This window comes from Pongo pygmaeus, chromosome 20 (assembly GCF_028885625.2).
Source record: "Pongo pygmaeus isolate AG05252 chromosome 20, NHGRI_mPonPyg2-v2.0_pri, whole genome shotgun sequence".
Lineage (NCBI taxonomy): Eukaryota > Metazoa > Chordata > Mammalia > Primates > Hominidae > Pongo > Pongo pygmaeus.
The window spans coordinates 12,099,745-12,120,708 of NC_072393.2; the positions used below are offsets into that span (position 1 = coordinate 12,099,745).

General features: G+C 44.0%; 1 protein-coding gene across 1 annotated transcript; it reads left to right on the forward strand.

Moving 5' to 3' along the window:
- On the forward strand, window positions 1-20,276 carry LOC129020130 (zinc finger protein 439-like). Its single transcript, XM_054464050.2, is given in 8 exon segments — window positions 1-191; window positions 17,030-17,156; window positions 17,362-17,422; window positions 18,120-18,250; window positions 18,253-19,342; window positions 19,344-19,438; window positions 19,441-19,489; window positions 19,491-20,276. Coding segments are annotated over 8 exon segments (1,923 nt in total). The 5' UTR covers window positions 1-128; the 3' UTR covers window positions 19,798-20,276.
- The last annotated feature ends 688 nt before the right edge of the window (window positions 20,277-20,964 follow it).

Here is a 20,964-nt window from a genome sequence, read left to right on the forward strand (position 1 = left end):
CACAGAGGATGTCGCATTCCCGCCCTCACCTTTGTCGCTGCGCGGGCGGCAAGTGGGATCTGGCCTTTCCAGCCCCGAGAGGGACCTAGTGCCTCTACCCAGGTTTCTGTCGCTCTGTCACCTGCGCTATGCCCTGCTGTACTCACAGGAGCTGTAGAGAGGACCCCGGGACAACTGAAAGCCGGGAAATGGTGCGTGTGCGGGCCGGGAGTGGTGAGATGGGGGAGGGGCTGCCTGGAACTGGCGGGACCCGGGCCTCCCTGTGGGCGACTCCGGTGTCTGGGACCGACTCCTCCTGGAGCTGCTCGGCCCTGGGTCCCCGCGGCCGCTGGATGTGGGTGGGCCGGCAGCCGGGACTCCGGGAGTCCTGTCCCGTCCCTGCCCGTCGACTGCGGCCTTGGCCCCGAAGCCCTTTTGTGCAGCTCCGCGCCCGCAGCCCAACGTCTCCCCAGATTGTGCGGGGGCCACGGGAGGGTCATGGGCGGATTTCGAATCGGGTGTGGATTTCGTCCGTGGGAGGAACAGCGGTCTGTGGGGCCCACAGCCTCCAATTTCTCCTGTTAAAAATTATACTGAGGTACAAAGAGTTCATTTGAGGAAACAGCCATTCACGAATGAGAAACACCCAGTCCTGGCTTGTGGTTTGTCAACGGAAAAAAACCAAACTATGTAAAATACAGAAGTGTATTCAGAGCCGAGTAGGAGAGACCTTGGCCGAGGGAAACACAACCCCAAGCTGCCTGGAGTAAGTGGTCCCGAGGCGGCTCAAGACAGTTTGGTTTTATTAATTTTAGAGAGACAAGAATTGCAGGGAAAATGATAGATCAAGGCTGGAAGGTGTAAGTTCCATTGGCAGAAAGGGCGGGACCTGTGGAAGGGGGGTTAGAAGGCACAGGTGGTTGAGGGATTCTGTAGGTGGCAGCTGGTTGAGAGTGTGAAGCTTTGTCTAAAGTTTGGAGGAGGTAGGAAGGAATGCTGAAGGAAGGGGGTCTGTTATCTGCCACTTGATTCTATCCCAGCCAAAAAACAGTCCTGTTTCTCTAGATTTTATGAATTCTAAGGCGTGACTTACCCTTGCCTTGCGTGGCCTTAGGTCTTGTTTGTAATTTGGTATCTTCTTGCCACAAGGAGTCTGTTTTTCCAGTCTGATGATATCTATTTTTACATGAATGTGCGTCAGTTGCTGCATCTAAACTCCTAAAGGGAGAGGGTATAAGGAGACCTGTCTCACCTCCCATCCTGTCATACAGAGGCACTCAATTTTCAGGGTTTTTTGGGGGTTCCCTTGGCCAAGTGCCAGTCACTTCACTTAACTGGGAAGGTACTTTATTTGTTTTTGTTTTTGTTTGAGACGGAGTCTCCTTATGTTGCCCAGGCTGGAGTGCAATGGCTCAATCTCCGCTCACTGCAACCTCCGCCTTCTGGGTTCAAGCGATTCTCCTGCCTAAGCCTCCTGAGTAGCTGAGATTACAGGCACACACCACCACCCCCAGCTAATTTTTGTAATTTTAGTAGAGATGGGGTTTCACCAAGTTGGCCAGGCTGTTCTCAAACTCCTGACCTCAATTGATCCACCCCTCTTGGCCTCCCAAAGTGCTGGGATTACAGATGTGAGCCACCTCACCATGCCAGAAGGTATGTTTTTATTTTTGGTTTACATGTTTAAGGCTAGGCTTTTATAAGGCACATGAGAGAGAAACCAGATAAATGCTTGATTGGTTGCAGAGATGCAGTCGCCTTATTTGGACTTGCCAACCTGAAATAATCGAAATCTTTAGATTTCAGTTGGAAGAGTTTATTCAAGCAAAAAGATAGCAATGACCAAAATACAGACTCCAGAAAAGTGGACTCAGTACTCCAAAATTGGAAGTTATGTTCTTGCTTATATTACTGAAAAAAGAGGTCCTGATTAGATCCCAAGAGAGTTCTTGGATCTCACACAGGAAGGAATTCAAGACGAGTCACAAAGTACAGTGCGAAGAGAGTTTATTGAAAGCTACTCTGGGCCAGCATGATGGCTTAGGCCTGTAATCCAAGCACTTTGCAAGGCCCAGGTGGAAGGATCACTTGAGGTCAGGAGTTCGAGACCAGCCTGGGCAACTTAGCGAAACCCCGTCTCTTCCAAAAATAACAAAAATTAGCCAGGTGTGGTGGCCTGCGCCTATAGTCTCAGTTACTCAGGAGGCTGAGATGGGAGAATCATCTGAACCTGGGAGGCAGAGGTTGCAGCCCAGCTGAGGATGCGCCACTGCACTCCAACCTGGGTAACAGAGTGAGACCCCATCTCAAAAACCAAAAATCAAACAAACAAGCACATATTGTCATGGGTACTGGGAAATCTGGATGTTCTGTTGTTGTGGGAGTGTAAGGATACCTGCAGGCATCTTCAGGCTGTTTTCTTCATGGGAAACATTTTATGGTCATGGGTTGTGACTGGCAAGGAGTGTTTCTTGTTAGTCTCAAGATGGAGCTGAACTGAAATTGGTGTTATTCTGGCTCCCCTAGGCACCTGCTTCCCTAACACTTATATAGGCAAAAGGCAAATAAATGTAACAGGATTACGTTTTCCATAGAAGGCAGATGTATGAAGCACAACAATTTAATTTTTTTTTTTTTTTTTTTTTTGAGACAATGTCTTGCTTTGTGGCCCAGGCTGGAGCAGTGGTGCCATCACGTCTTACTGCAGCCTTTACTTCCCTGTCTCGAGCACCTCCGCCTCCCAAGTAGCTGAGACTATAGTCGCCCACTACCACACCTGGCTAATTTTTTATTTTTTATGGAGGTGGGGTCTGGATATGTTGCCCAGGCTTGTCTCTAGCTCCTGGCCTCAAACAGTCCTCCTTCTTTGGCCTCCACAAGTCTTGGGATTACAGGCGTTAGCCAGTGCACCCGGCTAACAATTCGTTATGGTTTGCTTTTTTTTCCCCCAGAGCTTGTTTTCTTTTCTTTCTAGCTGGTTTTTATTTCCTTTTCAACGTAAAAGAGTGAATTTAACATTCCAGCTGAAGACAACGTGATAGCCATGAAGTCTTTGTGTGAGAAAGTTAAGAGGGAAGTTAGTCTACTACAGAGATCAGTAGTGAAGAGGGGCCTGACGGGATGGCTCACACCTGTAACCCCAGCACTTTGGGAGGCTGAGGCAGGTGGATGGCTTGATCTCAGGAGTTCAAGACCAGCCTGGGCAACATAGTGAGACCCCATCTCAATTGTGAAAAATCATGTTAAATAAATAAAAAATAGCGAAGAGGGAAAGGGTCTTTCCTGTTTTCCTTCAGTCATTTACAACATTTTACAACACACTATAGGTGGCTGGGCATGGTGGCTCACGCCTATAATCCCAGCACTTTGGGAGGCCGAGGCGGGCAGATCACAAGGTCAGGAGATCAAGACCATCCTGGCTAACACGGTGAAACTTTGTCTCTACTAAAAATACAAAAAAACAAACAAAAAAAAAAAACAAAAAAAACACTATAGGTAAGAAAGAAGGTGAATCTATAGTCAGGGAAAGATGTGTTCCAGCTGGCTGTTTGAAAGCTGTGTGTCAGATGACTCAACCCCATGATCACATTGCTTCAAGATAGTTTAGAGATCTACCAGCTTAAATATTTGAATTACTTGGTTGTTTTTGTTTGTTTTGAGACAGGGTCTCACTCTGTCACCCAGGCTGGAGTGCAGCGGCATGATCTCAGCTCACTGCAGCCTCCACCTCCTGGGTTCAAGTAATTCTCCTGCCTCAGCCTCCCAAGTAGCTGGGATTATAGGTGCATGCCACCACACTCGGCTAATTTTTGTATTTTTAGTAAAGACGGGGTTTTACCACGTTGGCCAGGCTGGTCTCGAACTCCTGTCCTCGAGTGGTCCACCCACCTTGGCCTCCCAAAGTGGTGGGATTACAGGTGTGAGCCACCACGCCTGGCCTGACTTACTTCTTCCCACAGCCTATATAGGTAGAAAATTTCTAATTATGTAATCAGTGGTTAATTGGTGGGTTGTGCCTGATTAAGCATAAATTTCATTTTCCTATAAATTAGTAATTTTATTTATTTATTTATTTTGAGGTGAAGTTTCACTCTTGTTGCCTAGGCTGGTGTGCAGTGGTGCAATCTCAGCTCACTGCAACCTCTGCTTTCTTGTTTCAAGCGATTCTCCTGCCTCAGCCTCCTGAGAAGCTGGGATTGCAGGTGCCTGCCACCACGCCTGGCTAATTTTTGTATTTTTAGTAGAGACTTGGTTTCACCATGTTGGCCAGGCTAGTCTCGAACTCTTGACCTTGTGATCCACCCGCCTTGGCCTCTCAAAGTGCTGGGATTACAGGTGTGAGCCACCCCCGGCCTAAATTAGTAATTTTCAAGAGTTGTATTTCAATTTGATTTCATGGTCTTTAGGTACCACAGACCCTACTGGACTGAACAAAGGAGGACGAATGCGGGAATAAAGACAAAGACAAAATAATATGTTTGGAACAAGGGGTCAGGGGGCTCCTTGCTTGTAGTGAACATGGGCCCCGAGCTTCTAGCGCCCTTCATATTTATTGAGTAAAGGGGATAGAGAGAAGCAGGTGGTTGTAGGTCGGCTGCTTGATTTAGAGCAGGCCTGCATGACTGCATTTTTCAAACAATAGGCTCCAGATGTCCCAGTAGATAACCTCAAGCAGCACAGCACCAGGGAGTGATTGTCCTCAGTATACCTTCTGGCGGCAGGCGCAGATGTGAGTTTGCCCACATTCTGCATTCATGATAAACAGTTCACTGTTTATCATATAGCCTCCAGTGGAATGCTGAGTTGGTCACGACCTTCAGGCCTTGGGCTCCCAACATCTCTCCCTTTCTGTTTATGCATTAATTGAATGAACGTAAAGCCAGGTTGGGCGGCTCTCATTCTCTGATTGGCAGTCCATCTGATTTTACAGACTATGAACAAAAAACAGTCTAAACATCATTCCAATAACTACATATGAGATGTTAATGTAGTGTTTTAGATAGGTCCAACTATTGAGGCTCTCTAGGCCTTGCAGGAATTCAGTCCAGACTTCTAAGGAAGGCTGAAACTCTTGAGTTTGCTTATTTAAGTCAAGAATTTTGTTTTGCAGTTCACCAATGTCGAAGATCCTGTGGATGCTCACTTTGGTTATATTCTAAGTTGGTTACACAAATATGAGTGGGATTAAGATGACAGTACAATTGCTGTTGCGATTGTAAGCTTTGTACTTGTTCCCTGACCATAGAACTATGGATTTCAACATTGCCACTTCAGTTTGTAACTCAGTGTTAATTCTATTCTGAAGTAGCCACACTTGGTTGGCTGTACGCATCCAGTTCTGCACGTACTGAGCTGTTTGAATAGAACTATGCAAAGTGAGGGAGGACATCACAACAGAAGTTATTAGTGTGACCAAGGAAACAATAGCCAAAATTATCATGCCTAAGGCTGTACGGGCACGATGAGTAAGCTGAGTTAGAAGAAGTTTCACTAAGTGCAAAGCGGGGGTGGCAGCCCAAGCCTCGGACAGATTAACGGGAATCCATAGCCCAGGGATGCAACCCAAAATCATCAAAGTAGAGATATTATGTGTTCGTGGCCGGGCACGGTGGCTCACACCTCTAATCTCAGCACTTTGGGAGGCCGAGGCGGGCGGATTATGAGGTCAGGAGTTTGAGACCAGCCTGGCCAACATGGTGAAACCCCGTCTCTACTAAGAATACAAAAATTAGCTGGGCGTGGTGGCGGGCGCCTGTAATTCCGGCTACTCAGGAGGCTGAGGCAGGAGAATTGCTTGAACCCGGAGGCGAGGTTGCAGTGAGCCGGGATTGCGCCACTGAACTCAAACCTGGCAACAGAGCAAGGCTCTGTCTCAAAAAAAAAAAAAAAAAAAAAAAGAGAGAGAGATATTATGTGTCTGCAATGTGCTATGATTAATGTAGTGATATAACTGACAAGATTTACAGATCAACTGGGTATTGTTTACCAGGAGCTAGTCCTTCTTAGCTGCCAAAAAGACATAAGGATTAAAAACACAAACCGTAAATTGAGTGGTGATATTCTTTACAAGTGTAGCATTAAAACTGTGTTGCTTACTATTGCTATTATTGGATAGTATCCCAACCCCGATGCTGCCATTCATAAATGAAGGTGCTGCCTTCCATAACGTCTTTTGGATTGGTCCTTGCCTCCCTAGATAATGCCACTGAGGAAGAGGCGAGCTAAAGCCTGCTTCATGCCAAGCAATCTGGGCAGCAGACTGGGATTGGATCCCGGTGTGGTATAAAGAAGAAGCATTAAAAGCTTACCACCAATGCCAGCCAAGTTTGTGCCATGATTTCTGATTTTCATCTTTTCCATCTAGTTGACCTTTAGGTCCTCAATCCACAATGTCTGCAGTTAACATAGATTGTTTTCTATGGGCCAAGACACTGGGTCCATGGAGGTGGGTAGGAACTATGGAAGGGAATCCATTCCATATAGTCAGCACAGTTGGGGCGATTGGGCCGGGAATGGTTGGTTAGCACACCAGTTACACGATGGAACCAAGACATAATAAGTACATAACTTTTCCATAGTGATTCCACCATGCTTGAGCTTGAATTATAAGACAGCTACTGTTGAGTGACATCTCTGTGGTGGTACACAAAGGGAGTCCTTCTAGTGGGGTGGTATAACTGATGACATTGTTCTAAGAGTCTAACTGTTCTATGTCATGGGGAGTTAGGGGTCCTGGAGCCCACGCTCCCTGATCACGATAGATTTCAGAAAGAGTATCACTCTGAAGTATAGGCTGTGCTGCTGGGGGATTGGGAACATATGCCCAATATGTTTTTACTTCTGTACAGGGAAAACATACCACACAGGACATTATGGCTGACAGGCCAAGAACATGGAATCAGGGGTTTTTGCCTGTCCTTGACGCTCCAGTAGTTTCTCAGCGTCCTGCATGGTTTTCTTGAGTTGTCCCCAGGTTATGGGGGTTGATGTTGTTGTGACTCTGGTCAGCCTTCTCTCACACTCAGGCTCAGCTGGCTCATGGGTTGTACCGGAGGGACCAAGCCCATTGTTGGCCACCATGGGTCCCTCCAGTCTCCCATTCCATGGTCATACGCACCTTGAGGGCACCCACATGGTGTGCCCATCTCCTGTAGAAACACAAGCATAACTTCATCCCCATGTCAATGAATCCACCGGACCCTTCCACTGTCCTTCTTCTGGGGATTTCCTTAACACTTTCAGATAAACTTTCCTCTTTTCCTCTAACACTTGCCAATGTCTTTCTGCTGGAGTCTTACCATCTGGACCAGGAGTCAAAAAATTTAAAGTAAATAAGGGTAAATGTAATTTTATTTGAGGTGGTAGCTGGTCTCCTATACCCCCTTTCTGTTTTTTCAACATGCATTGTAATGTTTAATGTGCCCGCTCTATAATGCCTTGTCCTCGGGGATTGTAAGGTATTCCTGTTTTGTGGGTGATTGCCCATAACTGTAAAAAGTTTTGAAAAACATGACTAAGTATAAGCAGGTCCATTGTCAGTTTTTAATTATTTAGGGATCCCCATATGAGCAAATGACGACAGACAATGTCACCGCACATGACCAGCTGTCTCACCTGTTTGGTGTGTAGAATGCAGCGTATGAGATTAAGTATCTATAGTTACATGAACATAGCTAAGCTTGCCAAAGGCTGCTATATGTGTAACATCCATCTGCCAAATTTCATTTGGAGCCAAGCCTTGTGGATTGCATCGTTCCACAGGTATAACACCAGGGACTTGCTGACAAGTGGGACAGGCTTGCGCTATAGTTCAAGCCTGGCTGTGAGGTAGGTGAAACATACGAGTAAGGGCCGAGGTGTTTTGATGCAGTATTGCATGAGAAGTTTGAGCTTGTTGAAATACAGAACCAATCAGTTTATCTGCTCTATCATTACCTAGAGATAGTGGTCCAGGGAATTGTGTGTGAGAGCGAATATGAGAAATATGTAAAGGAGCAGCATGAGAGCGAACAGCTTGTTGAAATCTTAGGAATAAGGTAAGCAGTTCTGGCTCTAGTGTGCTTTTAATTGTAGCAGTTTCTATGCTACTGGCTACATTTACAACATAGGCTGAATCACAGACAATGTTAATAGGAGTTGAAGCTGTGAGCTCTAAAACTAGAATGACTGTAATTAACTCTGAGCGTTGAGCTGAAAGTCCAGGGATCCTTATTGTTTGAGTATGTTTAGGTCCCAACATAGCTGCACGCCCTTTGGAAGAGCCATCGGTAAAATAGGTCTGACCACCTGGAATAGGCTCGTGATGAGTAATCACAGGGAAGACAAAAGAATGGACATTATAAAATTGTAAAACTTTGTCTGATGGAGAGTAGTTGTCTATTATTTCCACAATATCTGCAAGAGCAATTTGCCACACAGTGGATATTTCCCACGCTGTGGCCTGTTGTTGGGAATCCAAGGGAACAATAATTGTGTCTGGATCATATCCCATAAGCACTTTTAATTTATGCCTACCTATAGGCACAAGTTGTGTAATTAAAGGAAGATAGACTTGCAAGGTTTTTACTGTTTGATTAGGTAGAAAGAGCCATTCTATTACTGATACAGACGTGTCTAAGCACTGGCCCAGGAGTCCTGCTGGAGAATGAGGGATACGAAGAATAAGCAAAGGCTTTTGCGGCTACAGCCACGAGGCGTGTCTCTGCTGAAGCATCTGTTCTACAAGTTGCAACTCAGCTTCTGCCTCTTTGGTCAATTGCTGCGGGGAAATCTAATGAAGAATCTCCTTGCAGGGTTTGATAAAGATGTTTGAGTCGATAATTTGCAATACCTAGCATTGGGTGCAGCCAATTAATATCCCCTAACAACTGTTGAAAATCATTTAAAGTCTGTAACCTGTCTTTAGGGAGAACTACTTTCTGAGGCCGTACACTTCTTTCAGTAACAATAGTGCCTAAGTAATGGTATGGGGAAGTTGTTTGTACTTTCTCTGGACCAATTTTGAGATTCCATTTAGTCAAAGCCTGCTTTCTTTCTCTGAATAACTGATGTAAGATTTGATCTGTAGGAGTGGCCAAAAGAATGTCATCCATGAAATGAATGATGTGAGCCGTAGGAAACATATTCAGAGGCTCCTTCAATGTTTGTCCTACAAAATGCTGACATAGCGTAGGACTGTTAAGCATGTCTTGGGGTAAAACTTTCCACTGATAACGAGAAACAGGTTCTCTTGGATGAATAGAAGGCGCAGAGAAGGCAGATCCAGGCTTATCCTTCTCGTGTAAGGGTATAGTAAAGAAAGGTCTATGCCGGGCATGACGGCTCATGCCTGTAATCCCACCACTTTGGGAGGCCGAGGCGGGCGGATCATGAGGTCAGGAGATCAAGACCATCCTGCCTAACATGGTGAAACCCCGTCTTTACCTAAAATACCAAAAAAAAAAAAAAAATTAGCCGGGCGTGGTGGCAGCCACCTGTAGTCCCAGCTGCTTGGGAGGCTGACGCAGGAGAATGGCATGAACCCGGGAGGCGGAGCTTGCAGTGAGCCGAGATCGCACCACTGCACTCCAGCCTGGGTGACAGAGCGAGACTCCGTCTTGAAAAAAAAAAAAAAAAAAAAGAAAGGTCTATTACTACAAGAGGCCAGTCTTAGGAATGACTGCTGCAGATGGCAAGCCTTGTTGTAATGCACCCATCAGTTTAATTTGTGCATTAATACCTCTCAAATCATGCAGCAGTCGCCATCGTCCTGACTTCTTTGGAATTACAAACACTGGTGAATTCTGGTAGCTCACTGACTCCTCTTTATGTCCTGCATCCAATTGCTCTTTTTCTAGTGCTGAAGTTGAGTTAGTTTCTCCTGTGATAGGGGCCATTGATCCACCCACACAGGTTTGTCACTGAGCCATTCTAACGGTAAGGCCATAGGTGAAGGAGAAGTATCAATGACCCCCATCAGAAATCCTGACTCCTAGCTCTTTTCTATCTGTTTGCCCACTTATTGATATAGGATCAGGGTTTCCCTGTAGGGACATTCCTAAGCCTTTCCTGCTCTGATATCCCATTTTAGGGTTTGACCCTTGGCTCTTTTTAGATTTGTCAACTACTAAATTAGCCATTGCTTGACCTAACATTGTAGAACGATAAAGCTCAGTTCCTATATCCTGAGAAGCTCTGAGAAAATTTCCCAACTCTTTTGTGTACTTCACAGATGCTAATGCACATTTACAATCCACATTTGCATTCTCAAAAGCTAAAGTTAAGGTTTGCATCTCTGCAGCCAGGGTTTGAGGAATCTGTTGCTTCACTGCCTCTTGTAATCTTCCAAGAAAATGTGCACAGGACTCCTGCAACCCTTGCGTGATATGTAAAAAGGATTGTACTGGAACCCCTTCTCTGGAATTGTGGCCCAGGCGCGTTTAGCGGCCAGTGCACACTGCTTATAAGCAGCGTCTGGGAGTGCCATTTGATGTTCCAGGTCTGAATAAGGGCCATTACCCAACAGCATATCCTTTGTAATGTCTCCATGTCAAGTAGCACGATTCTGTCTAGCCTGGTCTGCACACATTTCTTGCCAATTTAAATTCCATGTTAGGTTTGCACTAGCAGACAAACAAGTCCGAGCCAAATGCTTTACATCAAAGGGTATAAGGCACATAGCACCAAATACAGATTCTGGTAATCCTAAAGTAAGTGGGCTCTGTACTCCATTATTAACTACACTAGCTTTTAATTCCTCCAACAACTTAAACTCTAGTGGGGGTGTGTTCATGAATAAACTGTTGTGGATTATTTGAATCAGGCCTTATGGAAATAGGAAAAACGCAAGGTCCTAAGGGCTCTCCAGCTATGGCAGCAGAGTGTAAAATTGTTTGTTTTGGGGTCTCTATTTCTGCTACCGAAGGAGGCGGTACAGATCTTTCTCCTATTGGAGGGGGCAGTATAGGCCAATTTTTATCCGCCTTCTCCTGTTTATTATTTTCAGTTGGTACCATGGGTGGGACAAAAGATTCTTTCAGATTTTTAGACTCAGAGCATGATTCCAGCTGTCCAGCAGAATAAGAAGGAGATAATGGCAGAAGGACAGTATGGACTAAACTCCAAGTGGAGAAAACAGAAGGATCAACTTTAAAATTAAAATGATGAGCCCATTTTAATCCTTCACCTTCTGTGTCCCAGTTTTCCACATCAAAAGTGCCTGTCTGTGGAAACCATGGGTTATGCATAATAACCTCCTGCAGCATCTTAGTTAGTGTCTGAGAACTAACCTGAGCACCAGATTGTTTAAGTAAAACTTTAAACAACTGCACATAATGTTGCTCCTCAATCCCAGCACTTTGGGAGGCCAAGGCGGGTGGATCATGAGGTCAGGAGATCAAGACTATCCTGCCTAACATGGTGAAACCCCGTCTTTACTAAAAATATAAAAAAAAACAAAAAAAATTGTCTATTGCTCCTCAATAGACAAATACTGCCCCATGTTACCCTGATTCAGAAACTTCCTGTTCCCAGTACTTTTTTAGAACACCTACCTTATAATTGCTCCCAGTACCTCTTTAGGGCACTGATCAGTATCTCTTTAGAGCACAGACCTTATATCGGCTGCCGGCAGACTCATCCCAGGGTCCCCATTCGTCTGGTGAATTTCACTTCCTCTGCTCCAGCAGGCTTTCTTTGTTCACGTCCTCAAGTCCCTGTTCACGGGCACCACTTTGCCATGGACCCTACTGTACTGAACAAAGGAGGACGAATGCGGGAATAAAGACAAAGACAAAATAATATGTTTGGAACAAGGGGTCAGGAGCACCTTGCTTCTAGTGAACAAGGGCCCTGAGCTTCTAATGCCCTTCGTATTTACTGATTAAAGGAGTTAGAAGGGGATAGTTGTAGGTCAGCTGCTTGATTTAGAGCAGGCCTGCATGACTGCATTCTTTGAACAATAGGCTCCAGATGTCCCAGTAGATAACCTCAAGCAGCACGGCACCAGGGAGTGATTGTCCTCAGTGTACCTTCTGGCGGCAGGTGCAGATGCGAGTTTGCCCACATTCTGCATTGATGATAAACAGTTTACTGTATGATCATATAACCTCCAGTGGAATGCTGAGTTGGTCACGACCCTCAGGCCTTCGGCTCCCAACCCTTAGGTAGGACCTTAGAACACTACACACAGTTGGGTCTCCTTGCTTCTTATTTAAATTTCTTCATACTCTCCAGGGCGACTAGTTTGCCCCTGCATTCTCCAAATATATGAGATGCAGGGCCGCAAATCCTCCAACCTCATACCGCAGCCTAACTCTTCAAGAGCTTGCAGTAAAATCTGTTTCTGAACATTTCACATGACAGGAAAGCAGAGAATAACCACTAGACATTTTCCTGAAAAAAACTTTCTGCCTCTCCTCCGCTTATCTTTCCGAGACACAGAGGCCTTATCAGGATATCTTTGGGATGAGGTTCCTTTCTGGAAACTGCACAGGGTGATGTGTCTTCAGTACACCCTCCTATCTTTTCCTGGTTTTGGGTTTTAGAACTGCCTGGGACTGACTCAAGATCCCCACAACTGCCATGTCTCCTGGAGGATCTCCTGACCTCGTGATCCGCCCGCCTCGGCCTCCCAAAGTGCTGGGATTACAGGTGTAATCTGGCCACTGTGCCCGGCCCTACACCCTCCTATCTTTTCCTGGTTTTGGATTTTAGAACTGCCTTGGGCTGACGCAAGATCGCCACAACTGCCATGTCTCCTGGAGGGTCTAGTGGGTATCAGTGCCTTAGGGGAGTGGGGCCTCCCAAGGGAGCAGCTGAATGCCTTATGGTGGCAGAGATGCCTGGTATACTCTTCATCTAGATAACCAGTTCTTGGAGTGCTCAGCTTCTCCCTCCCAACTCCAGTTTCCATTAATTGGAGACACATGGCCGGTCAGCCAATCCCATGTTGCTATTGAGGGAAAACAGAAATGATTCCTGTCTTCTGGATTGTCTCAACTGTGAAGAGAGAAATATCCCAAAAGAAAAGGAAAGGCCACCTCAACAGGGTGGAGCAATAGCCTGCAAAAGCAAAATATACATGGGGGTACACAGGGGACACAATGCCGTATTGGTGGGAAATCGTCATTGAGTGCTTCTCCTTTCCTCTCATGTGAAATGTTCAGGGAATCACCACCAGACACTCTCCTGTAAAAGTATGTGTGCTGCTCCTCCTTTCACCTATCCTGGAAACAGAGATCAGATTGTGTTTTGGTTGAGGCTCCCCTTTGGAAACATAAAGGAGTATTGTGTCTTTAGTGCGCAGAATCGGGGTGACTTGCTTCTTTCATGTAAAAATATGCATTGAAGGTCTCTTGATACCTTTGCTGCTTGACAACTTATTTAGTTTTTATTTTTATTTATTTATCTAAAAAAAAATTTTGTTTTGTGAGAGACAGGGTCTCAAACTCCCCAGCTCAGGTGATCCTCCCGCCTCAGCTTCCCAAAGTGCCTGGATTCCACTTGTGAGCCACCATGTCTGGCCACTCATTTTTTTGCATCACTGAGTAACATTCCATTGTACGGATGTTACCATAATTTGTTTCTTTATTCACCTATTGAAAGGCTCATCTTGAGCCTGGTGTGATGCCTCATCCCTGAATTCCCAGCTACATGGGAGACTGAGGTGAGAAGATTGCTTGAGGCCAGCAGTTAGAGACCAGCCTGGTAGATACAGTGTGAGAACTCCTCTATTTTTTTTTTTTTAAGACTCACCTTGTTTGATTCTAATTTTGGTAGTTATGAGTAAGGCCGTTAAAAATGTTTGTGGGAGGATTTTTATGTGGACATCAGTTTTTCAAATTGGCTGTAGAATTTTCCATTCATATCCATAGTGAATGAGAGTTCACTGTCTCCAGCATTTGGAAGTATTAGTGTTTTGGATTTCATCTACTGCAACATTGCCTCATTGTTATTTTCTTTTTTTTTTTTTTTTTTCTTTTTTCGGAGACGGAGTTTCGCTCTTGTTGCCCAGGCTGGAGTGCAATGGCGTGATCTCGGCTCACTGCAGCCTCTGCCTCCCGGTTCAAGTGATTCTTCTGCCTCAGCCTCCTAAGTAGCTGGGATTACAGGCATGTACTGCCATGCCCAGCCAATTTTTGTATTATTAGTAGGGACGAGGTTTTACCTTGTTGGTCATGCTAGTCTCAAACTCCTGACCTCAGGTGATCCACCCGCCTCGGCCTCCCAAAGTGTTGGATTATAGGCATGAGCCACTGTGCCCGGCCTGTTTTCATTTGCTCTTTAATAACATGTAATGTAGAGCATTCTGTCATATGTTTGTTTGCCATAATTATGTTCTTTAGAGAGAGGTATGCTTGGAAAGATTTTGCTTTTTTTTTTTTTTTTTTTTTTTTTGAGATGTACTCTGGCTCTCTGGCCCAGGCTGGAGTGCCGTGGCACAGTCTTGGCTCAGCTCACTGCAACCTCTGCCTCCCGGGATCAAGCGATTCTCCTGCCTCAGCCTCCCGAGTAGCTGGGATTACAGGCTCATGCCACCACGCCCAGCTAATTTTTGTATTTTTAGTAGAGGTGGAGTTTCACCATGTTAGCCAGGCTGGTCTCGACCTCCTGACCCCAGTGATCTACCCTCCTCAGCCTCCCAAAGTACTGGGATTACAAATGTGAGCCACCATGCCCAGCCTTTTTATTTTTTGATTAGTTGGTTTTTTTCTTATAGAATTCTAGGAGTTCTTCATACCTTTTGGGTACCAGTCCTTGATCAGATAGGTGTCCTGCAAATATTTTGTCCCTGTCTGCCACCTGTCTTTTTATTCTCTTAACAGACTCTTTTCCCAGAGTTTTATTTTGAATGAAATCCAATTTATCGATTTTCTCATTCACAGATCATGTTTTTTGTGTTGTGTGTGAAACCTTATCGCCAAATCCAAGGTTGTCTTGGTTTTCACAAGTGTTAAGTTCTAGAAGTTGTGAGATTTACATTTTCTATTTAAGTAAATGATTCATCAGGAGGTAGTTTTGTAAAAGGTGAAGTTCTGTGTCTAATTCATTTCTTTGCATTTGCTAATCCAGGTGTTTCAGTACCATTTGTTTTGTGCCACCATGTCTAATTATTTATTTTATTATGGAGACGGGGTCTCCCTATGTTGCCCAGGCTGGTCTCGAACTGCTGGGCTAAATGATCTGTCCACCTTGGCCTCTGGTTTTGCATGTTTAATACATGTCTTTATAGTAGATTTTTCTATGTTCCTAGTGCCTCTCTTGTGATCATATGGAATCTTCTCTTGTATATTTAGTTTATTAAGTGTTTTTAATCATGAGGAGATATCAACCCATTTATGCTGGAGGATGCAATTTTTTGAATTGCAGACGTGTGAAAAATCAGACTTTGGTAATGACCTTGAACAGTAGGATACAAATAACTCCCACATGCTTAGCGTTCCAGAAATGGAACACTGGGCTCAAATGGGTTAAGGCTTGTCACTTGCCTTTTCTGCCTCTATTAGGACATTCTTTTCATTTTTTGTTTGATTTGAGACAGAGTCTCACTCTGTCACCCAATCTGGAGTGCAATGGTGGGATTTTGGCTCACTGCAACCTCTGCCTCCTGGGTTCAAAGGATTCTCCCACCTCAGCCTTCCAAATAACGGAGAATACAGGCACGCGCTGCATGCCTGGCTAGTTTTTGTGTTTTTAGTAGAGATGGAGTTCCACCATGTTAGCTAGGCTGGTCTCACACTGCTGACCTCAAGTGAACCGCCTGCCTTGGCCTCCTAAAGTGCTGGGATTACAGGCATGAGCCACCACGCCCGGCTAATTTTGTATTTTTAGTAGAGACGAGGTTTCTCTATGTTGATCACACTGGTCTTGAACTCCCAGCCTCAGGTGATCTGCCTGCCTCCACCTCCCAAAGTGTTGGGATTACAGGCATGAGCCACCGCGCCAGGCCAAGATGCTATTTTCTAAGACTAAATAATATTCCATTGTATGTATATGCTTACCACTTTCTGTTTATCCATTCAGCCATCAATGGATAAGTGGGTGGCTGCATTGCTCATTACTGCCACCCCAGGGAGGTCGTATAGTGGTTAAATCTGTGCTCATTACACTGGGTATCTCTTAGTAGTTTCTTGTTTGCCCTCTTGTGTAATTACGGTCTCGTTTTTTTTTAGTAATGTCCTGTTTGCCCTTCTTGTCAGCATCTATCTAGCTACATTCTGACAGGATAACTGCAAACTGAATGATTCCTGGGCATCATAATGGATGTTTCTTTCTACTTAGGTGTCTCCTCTCCTCTCTGCTTATATCTAGCATGCCTGTTTTGGGTGGTCCCTGGGGGTGTGGGATTTCCCAGGGGCTCCCCTTCCTGCTCTTGGCTAGCTATCTGCCTTCTCTAACAATGTCATCAAAGATTACACTTTGGGAACAGGCGTTTTCAAGGATACACAGCCTCAGGACTGCTAATGTTAACTTTTTTCTGCATATGAATTCATAGGATCCTATTATGACAGGTGCTACAGACCCACAGTCCAAAGAGACATTAGGGACAGCCCAGGCAGCTGACAGAGCGATACACTATCTCAAAAACAAAACAAAACAAAACAAAACAATTGCTATCTGGGTATGGTGGCTCATGCCTGTAATCCCAGCACTTTGGGAGTCTGAGGCAGGTGGATCACCTGAGGTTGGGAGTTTGAGACCAGCCTGACCAACATGGAGAAACCCTGTCTCTACTAAAAATACAAAATTAGCCGGGTATGCTGGCGCATGCCTATAATCCCAGCTACTTGGGAGGCTGAGGCAGAAGAAGCACTTGAACCCCGGTGGTGAGCCGAGATTGCACCATTGTACTCCAGCCTGGGCAACAAGAGTGAAATTCTGTCTCAAAAAAATAAAAAAAAATGCATTATGGAAGAAAGTAAGTATAGACAGAGAGAAAGGGATCTGATGACCAAAGCAGGGAATAAATGTTTGGAGTCCACGGCATCCTGAGAACATCTTGGGAATAGAGTCTAGGCACCCAGTGCTGTCACTCTCACCCATCCTTCTTTACACATGCGGGATGTTTCAGGACCCAGTGGCCTTTAAGGATGTAGCTGTGAACTTCACCCAGGAGGAGTGGGCTTTGCTGGATATTTCCCAGAAGAATCTCTACAGGGAAGTGATGCTGGAAACTTTCAGGAACCTGACCTCTACAGGTAAGGATGACAATATTCCTTCCCTCAGTCCATTAGTTTACCAATGTTTCTAGCTCACCAATGCTGTTGAGTGATTTGGAACACAGACAGGAAATACTTTGATGAATAAATGAGGCATGGCTGCTGTAAATCATGGGCATAGGTCTAATAATTTTTTCACAATTTTATACTGCCTCAGGATTATTTTTCTGTGTTTGTATTTTAGGAAAAAAGTGGAAAGACCAGAACATTGAATATGAATACCAAAACCCCAGGAGAAACTTCAGGTAATTTGCACTTATAAGAGAAAGCAGTGTCTCTCTACATGATCTTAGAATATGAGACTATGTTAAAAATAAGTAAAACAAAGAACTAAGTCCAGGACCAAATTCATTTATTCATACAATATTTTATCAAAAAATATATATTTAAATGTGATCAAGGCTGAGAGCTCAGTCCTGTAATCCCAGTCCTTTGAGACATGGAGATAGGAGGATAGCTTGAGGCCAGCAGTTCAACAACAGCGTGCGCAACATAACGAGACCACACATCAACAACAGCAAAAAATTAGCTGGGCATTGTGGTATGCATCCGTAGTCCCAGCTACTCAGGAGACTGAGACACGAGGATCACTTGAGCCCCCAGGAGTTAAAGGCTGCAGTAAGCTATGATGATATCACTGCACTCCAGCGTGGGCAACAGGACAAGACCCTGAAAGAAAAGAAAAATGACACAGAGTATTTAGTATTTGTAAAATAGTTTACATGGGAAGAGTATTAAGCCCCATATAAACATTTTTTTAAATAATAGGTATGGCTGGGTCACCTTGTAGAATATGTTGTCCAGTCACCTTCAAACAATTCAGACAGGGCAGAAAACCTACACTTTGATGGACAGTGTTAAAAATGCAAGTACAATACTTGTTGATTAATATAAAATTACTTATAAACAAACCCTTCATAATTTGTTTCTCATTTTTGACAGGAGTGTCATAGAAGAAAGAGTCAATGAAATTAAAGAAGACAGTCATTGTGGAGAAACTTTTACCGCGGTTCCAGATGACAGGCTGAACTTCCAGGAGAAGAAAGCTTCTCCTGAAGTAAAATAATGTGAAAGCTTGTGTGTGAAGTTGGCCTAGGTAACTCATCTTTTAATATGAACATCAGAGGTGACACTGGACACAAGGCATATGAATATCAGGAATATGGACTGAAGCCATGTAAGAGTCAACAACCTAAAAAAACCTTCAGATATAACCCCTCCTTGAGAACACAAGAAAGGGATCACACTGGAAAGAAACCCTATGCTTGTAAGGAATGTGGAAAAAACGTTATTTACCATTCAAGCACTCAAAGACACATGGTAATGCACAGTGGGGATGGACCTTATAAATGTAAGTTTTGTGGGAAAGTGTTCCATTGTCTCAGTTTATATCTTATCCATGAAAGAACTCACACTGGAGAGAAACCATATGAATGTAAACAATGTGGTAAATCTTTTAGTTATTCTGCTACCCATCGAATACATGAAAGAACTCACATTGGAGAAAAGCCTTATGAATGTCAGGAGTGTGGGAAAGCATTCCATAGTCCCAGATCCTGTCACAGACATGAAAGGAGTCACACGACAGAGAAGGCTTATCAATGTAAGGAATGTGGAAAAGCATCCATGTGTCCCCGTTATGTTCGTAGACATGAAAGGACCCACTCTAGGAAAAAACTTTATGAATGTAAGCAGTGTGGGAAAGCATTATCCTCTCTTACAAGTTTTCAAACACACATAAGAATGCACTCTGGAGAAAGACTTTATGAATGTAAGACATGCGGGAAAGGCTTTTATTCTGCCAAGTCATTTCAAAGAGATGAAAAAACTCACAGTGGAGAGAAACCCTATAAATGCAAGCAATGTGGTAAAGCTTTCACTCGTTCCAGTTCCTTTCGATATCATGAAAGGACTCACACTGGAGAGAAACCCTATGAGTGTAAGCAATGTGGGAAAGCCTTCAGATCTGCCCCAAACCTTCAATTGCATGGTAGGACTCACACTGGAGAGAAACCGTATGAATGTAAGGAATGTGGGAAAGCCTTCAGATCTGCCTCACAACTTCGAATGCATTGTAGAATTCACACTGGAGAGAAACCGTATGAATGTAAGGAATGTGGGAAAGCCTTCAGATATGTCCAGAACTTTCAATTTCATGAAAGGACACAAACACATAAGAATGCACTCTGGAGAAAGACCTTATAAATACAAGATATATGGGAAACACTTTTATTCTGCCAAGTTATTTCAAACACATGAAAAATTCACACTGGAGAGAAACCCTATAAATGCAAGCAATGTGGTAAAGCCTTAATTGTTCCAGTTCCTTTCGATATCTAAAAGGACTCACAGTGGAGAAAAACTCTATGAGTGTAAGCAATGTGGGAAAGCCTTCAGATCTGTCAAGAACCTTTCAATTCATGAAAGGACACACACTGGAGAGAAACCCTATGAATGTAAGAAACGTGGAAAAGCATTCTGTAATTTCTCTTCTTTTCAAATACATGAAAGGTGCACAGAGGAGAGATGCCCTAAGAATGTAAGCATTGTAGGAAAGCATTCATATCTGCCAAGATCCTTTGAATACATGCAAAACACACACTGGAGAGAAACCCTATGAATGTAAGGAATGTGGACAAGCATTCAATTATTTTTCTTCCTTGCATATACATGAAAGGACTCATATGAGAGAGAATCCATATGAATGTAAGGATTGTGGGAAAGCATTCAGCTTGCTTAGTTGCTTTCATAGACATGTAAAAACACACTGGAAGGAAACCCTATGAATGCAAGCAATGTGGCAAAACCTTTCACTTCTTCCAGTTCTTTTCAATATCATGAAAGGGCTCACACTGGGGAGAAACCGTATCGATGTAAGCAATGTGGGAAAGCCTTCAGATCAGCCTCATGACTTCAAATGCATGGAAGCACTCATACTTGGCAGAAACTCTATGAATGTAAGCAGTATGGGAAAGCCTTCAGATTGGCCAGGATTCTTTGAATACAAATAATGAATGTAAACAATTAACTGTTTATAATAACTGTATACTAACAAATGTTATTCTTTTTAAATAATTAAGAAGCTATAGTAAAATATCCCATTGGTGTCATGTATTAAATCAAGCTTATAATGTTACATGATTATTATTTGGACATTGTGAATCAGCATTACCATGTGGATAAAATGCCAGGCATATTTTTCCTTATGTAAATTTTACTTTTCATGCTTAAGTACTTAAATTTTTATTTCAACCCTAATTTTTCTTTTTTTTTCCTTTTTCTTTTTTCTTTTTTTTTTTTTTAGAAAGAGGCTCACTCTGTTGTCCAGGCTGGAGTGCAGTGGTGCGATCTTGACTTGCTGCAACCTCTGCCTCCCAGGTTCAAACAATTCTCCTGCTTCAGCCTTTTGAGTAGCTGGGACTACAGGCATGCACCACCTCACCCGGCTAATTTTGTGTATTATTTAGTAGAGACAGGATTTCACCCTATTGGCTAGGCTGGTCTCGAACTCTGGACCTTGTGATCCTCCTGCCTCGGCCTCTCAAAGTGCTGGATTTACAGACATGAGCCACTGTGCCCAGCCGCAACCCTAATTTTTCTTTCACTCATAATACCAAAAGTTATCTCATGTACCTCTGAGTACCTTCTTCCCCAAAACCAGCAGTGCCATACCTGCTGTCAGCAAGGATGTAATATACCATAGTGATAAATATGACCCAAAGACATAAATGACTGTGGGATGTATGAGAATTACAAGTCACATTGGTAAGAAGATAAAAATTTTGGT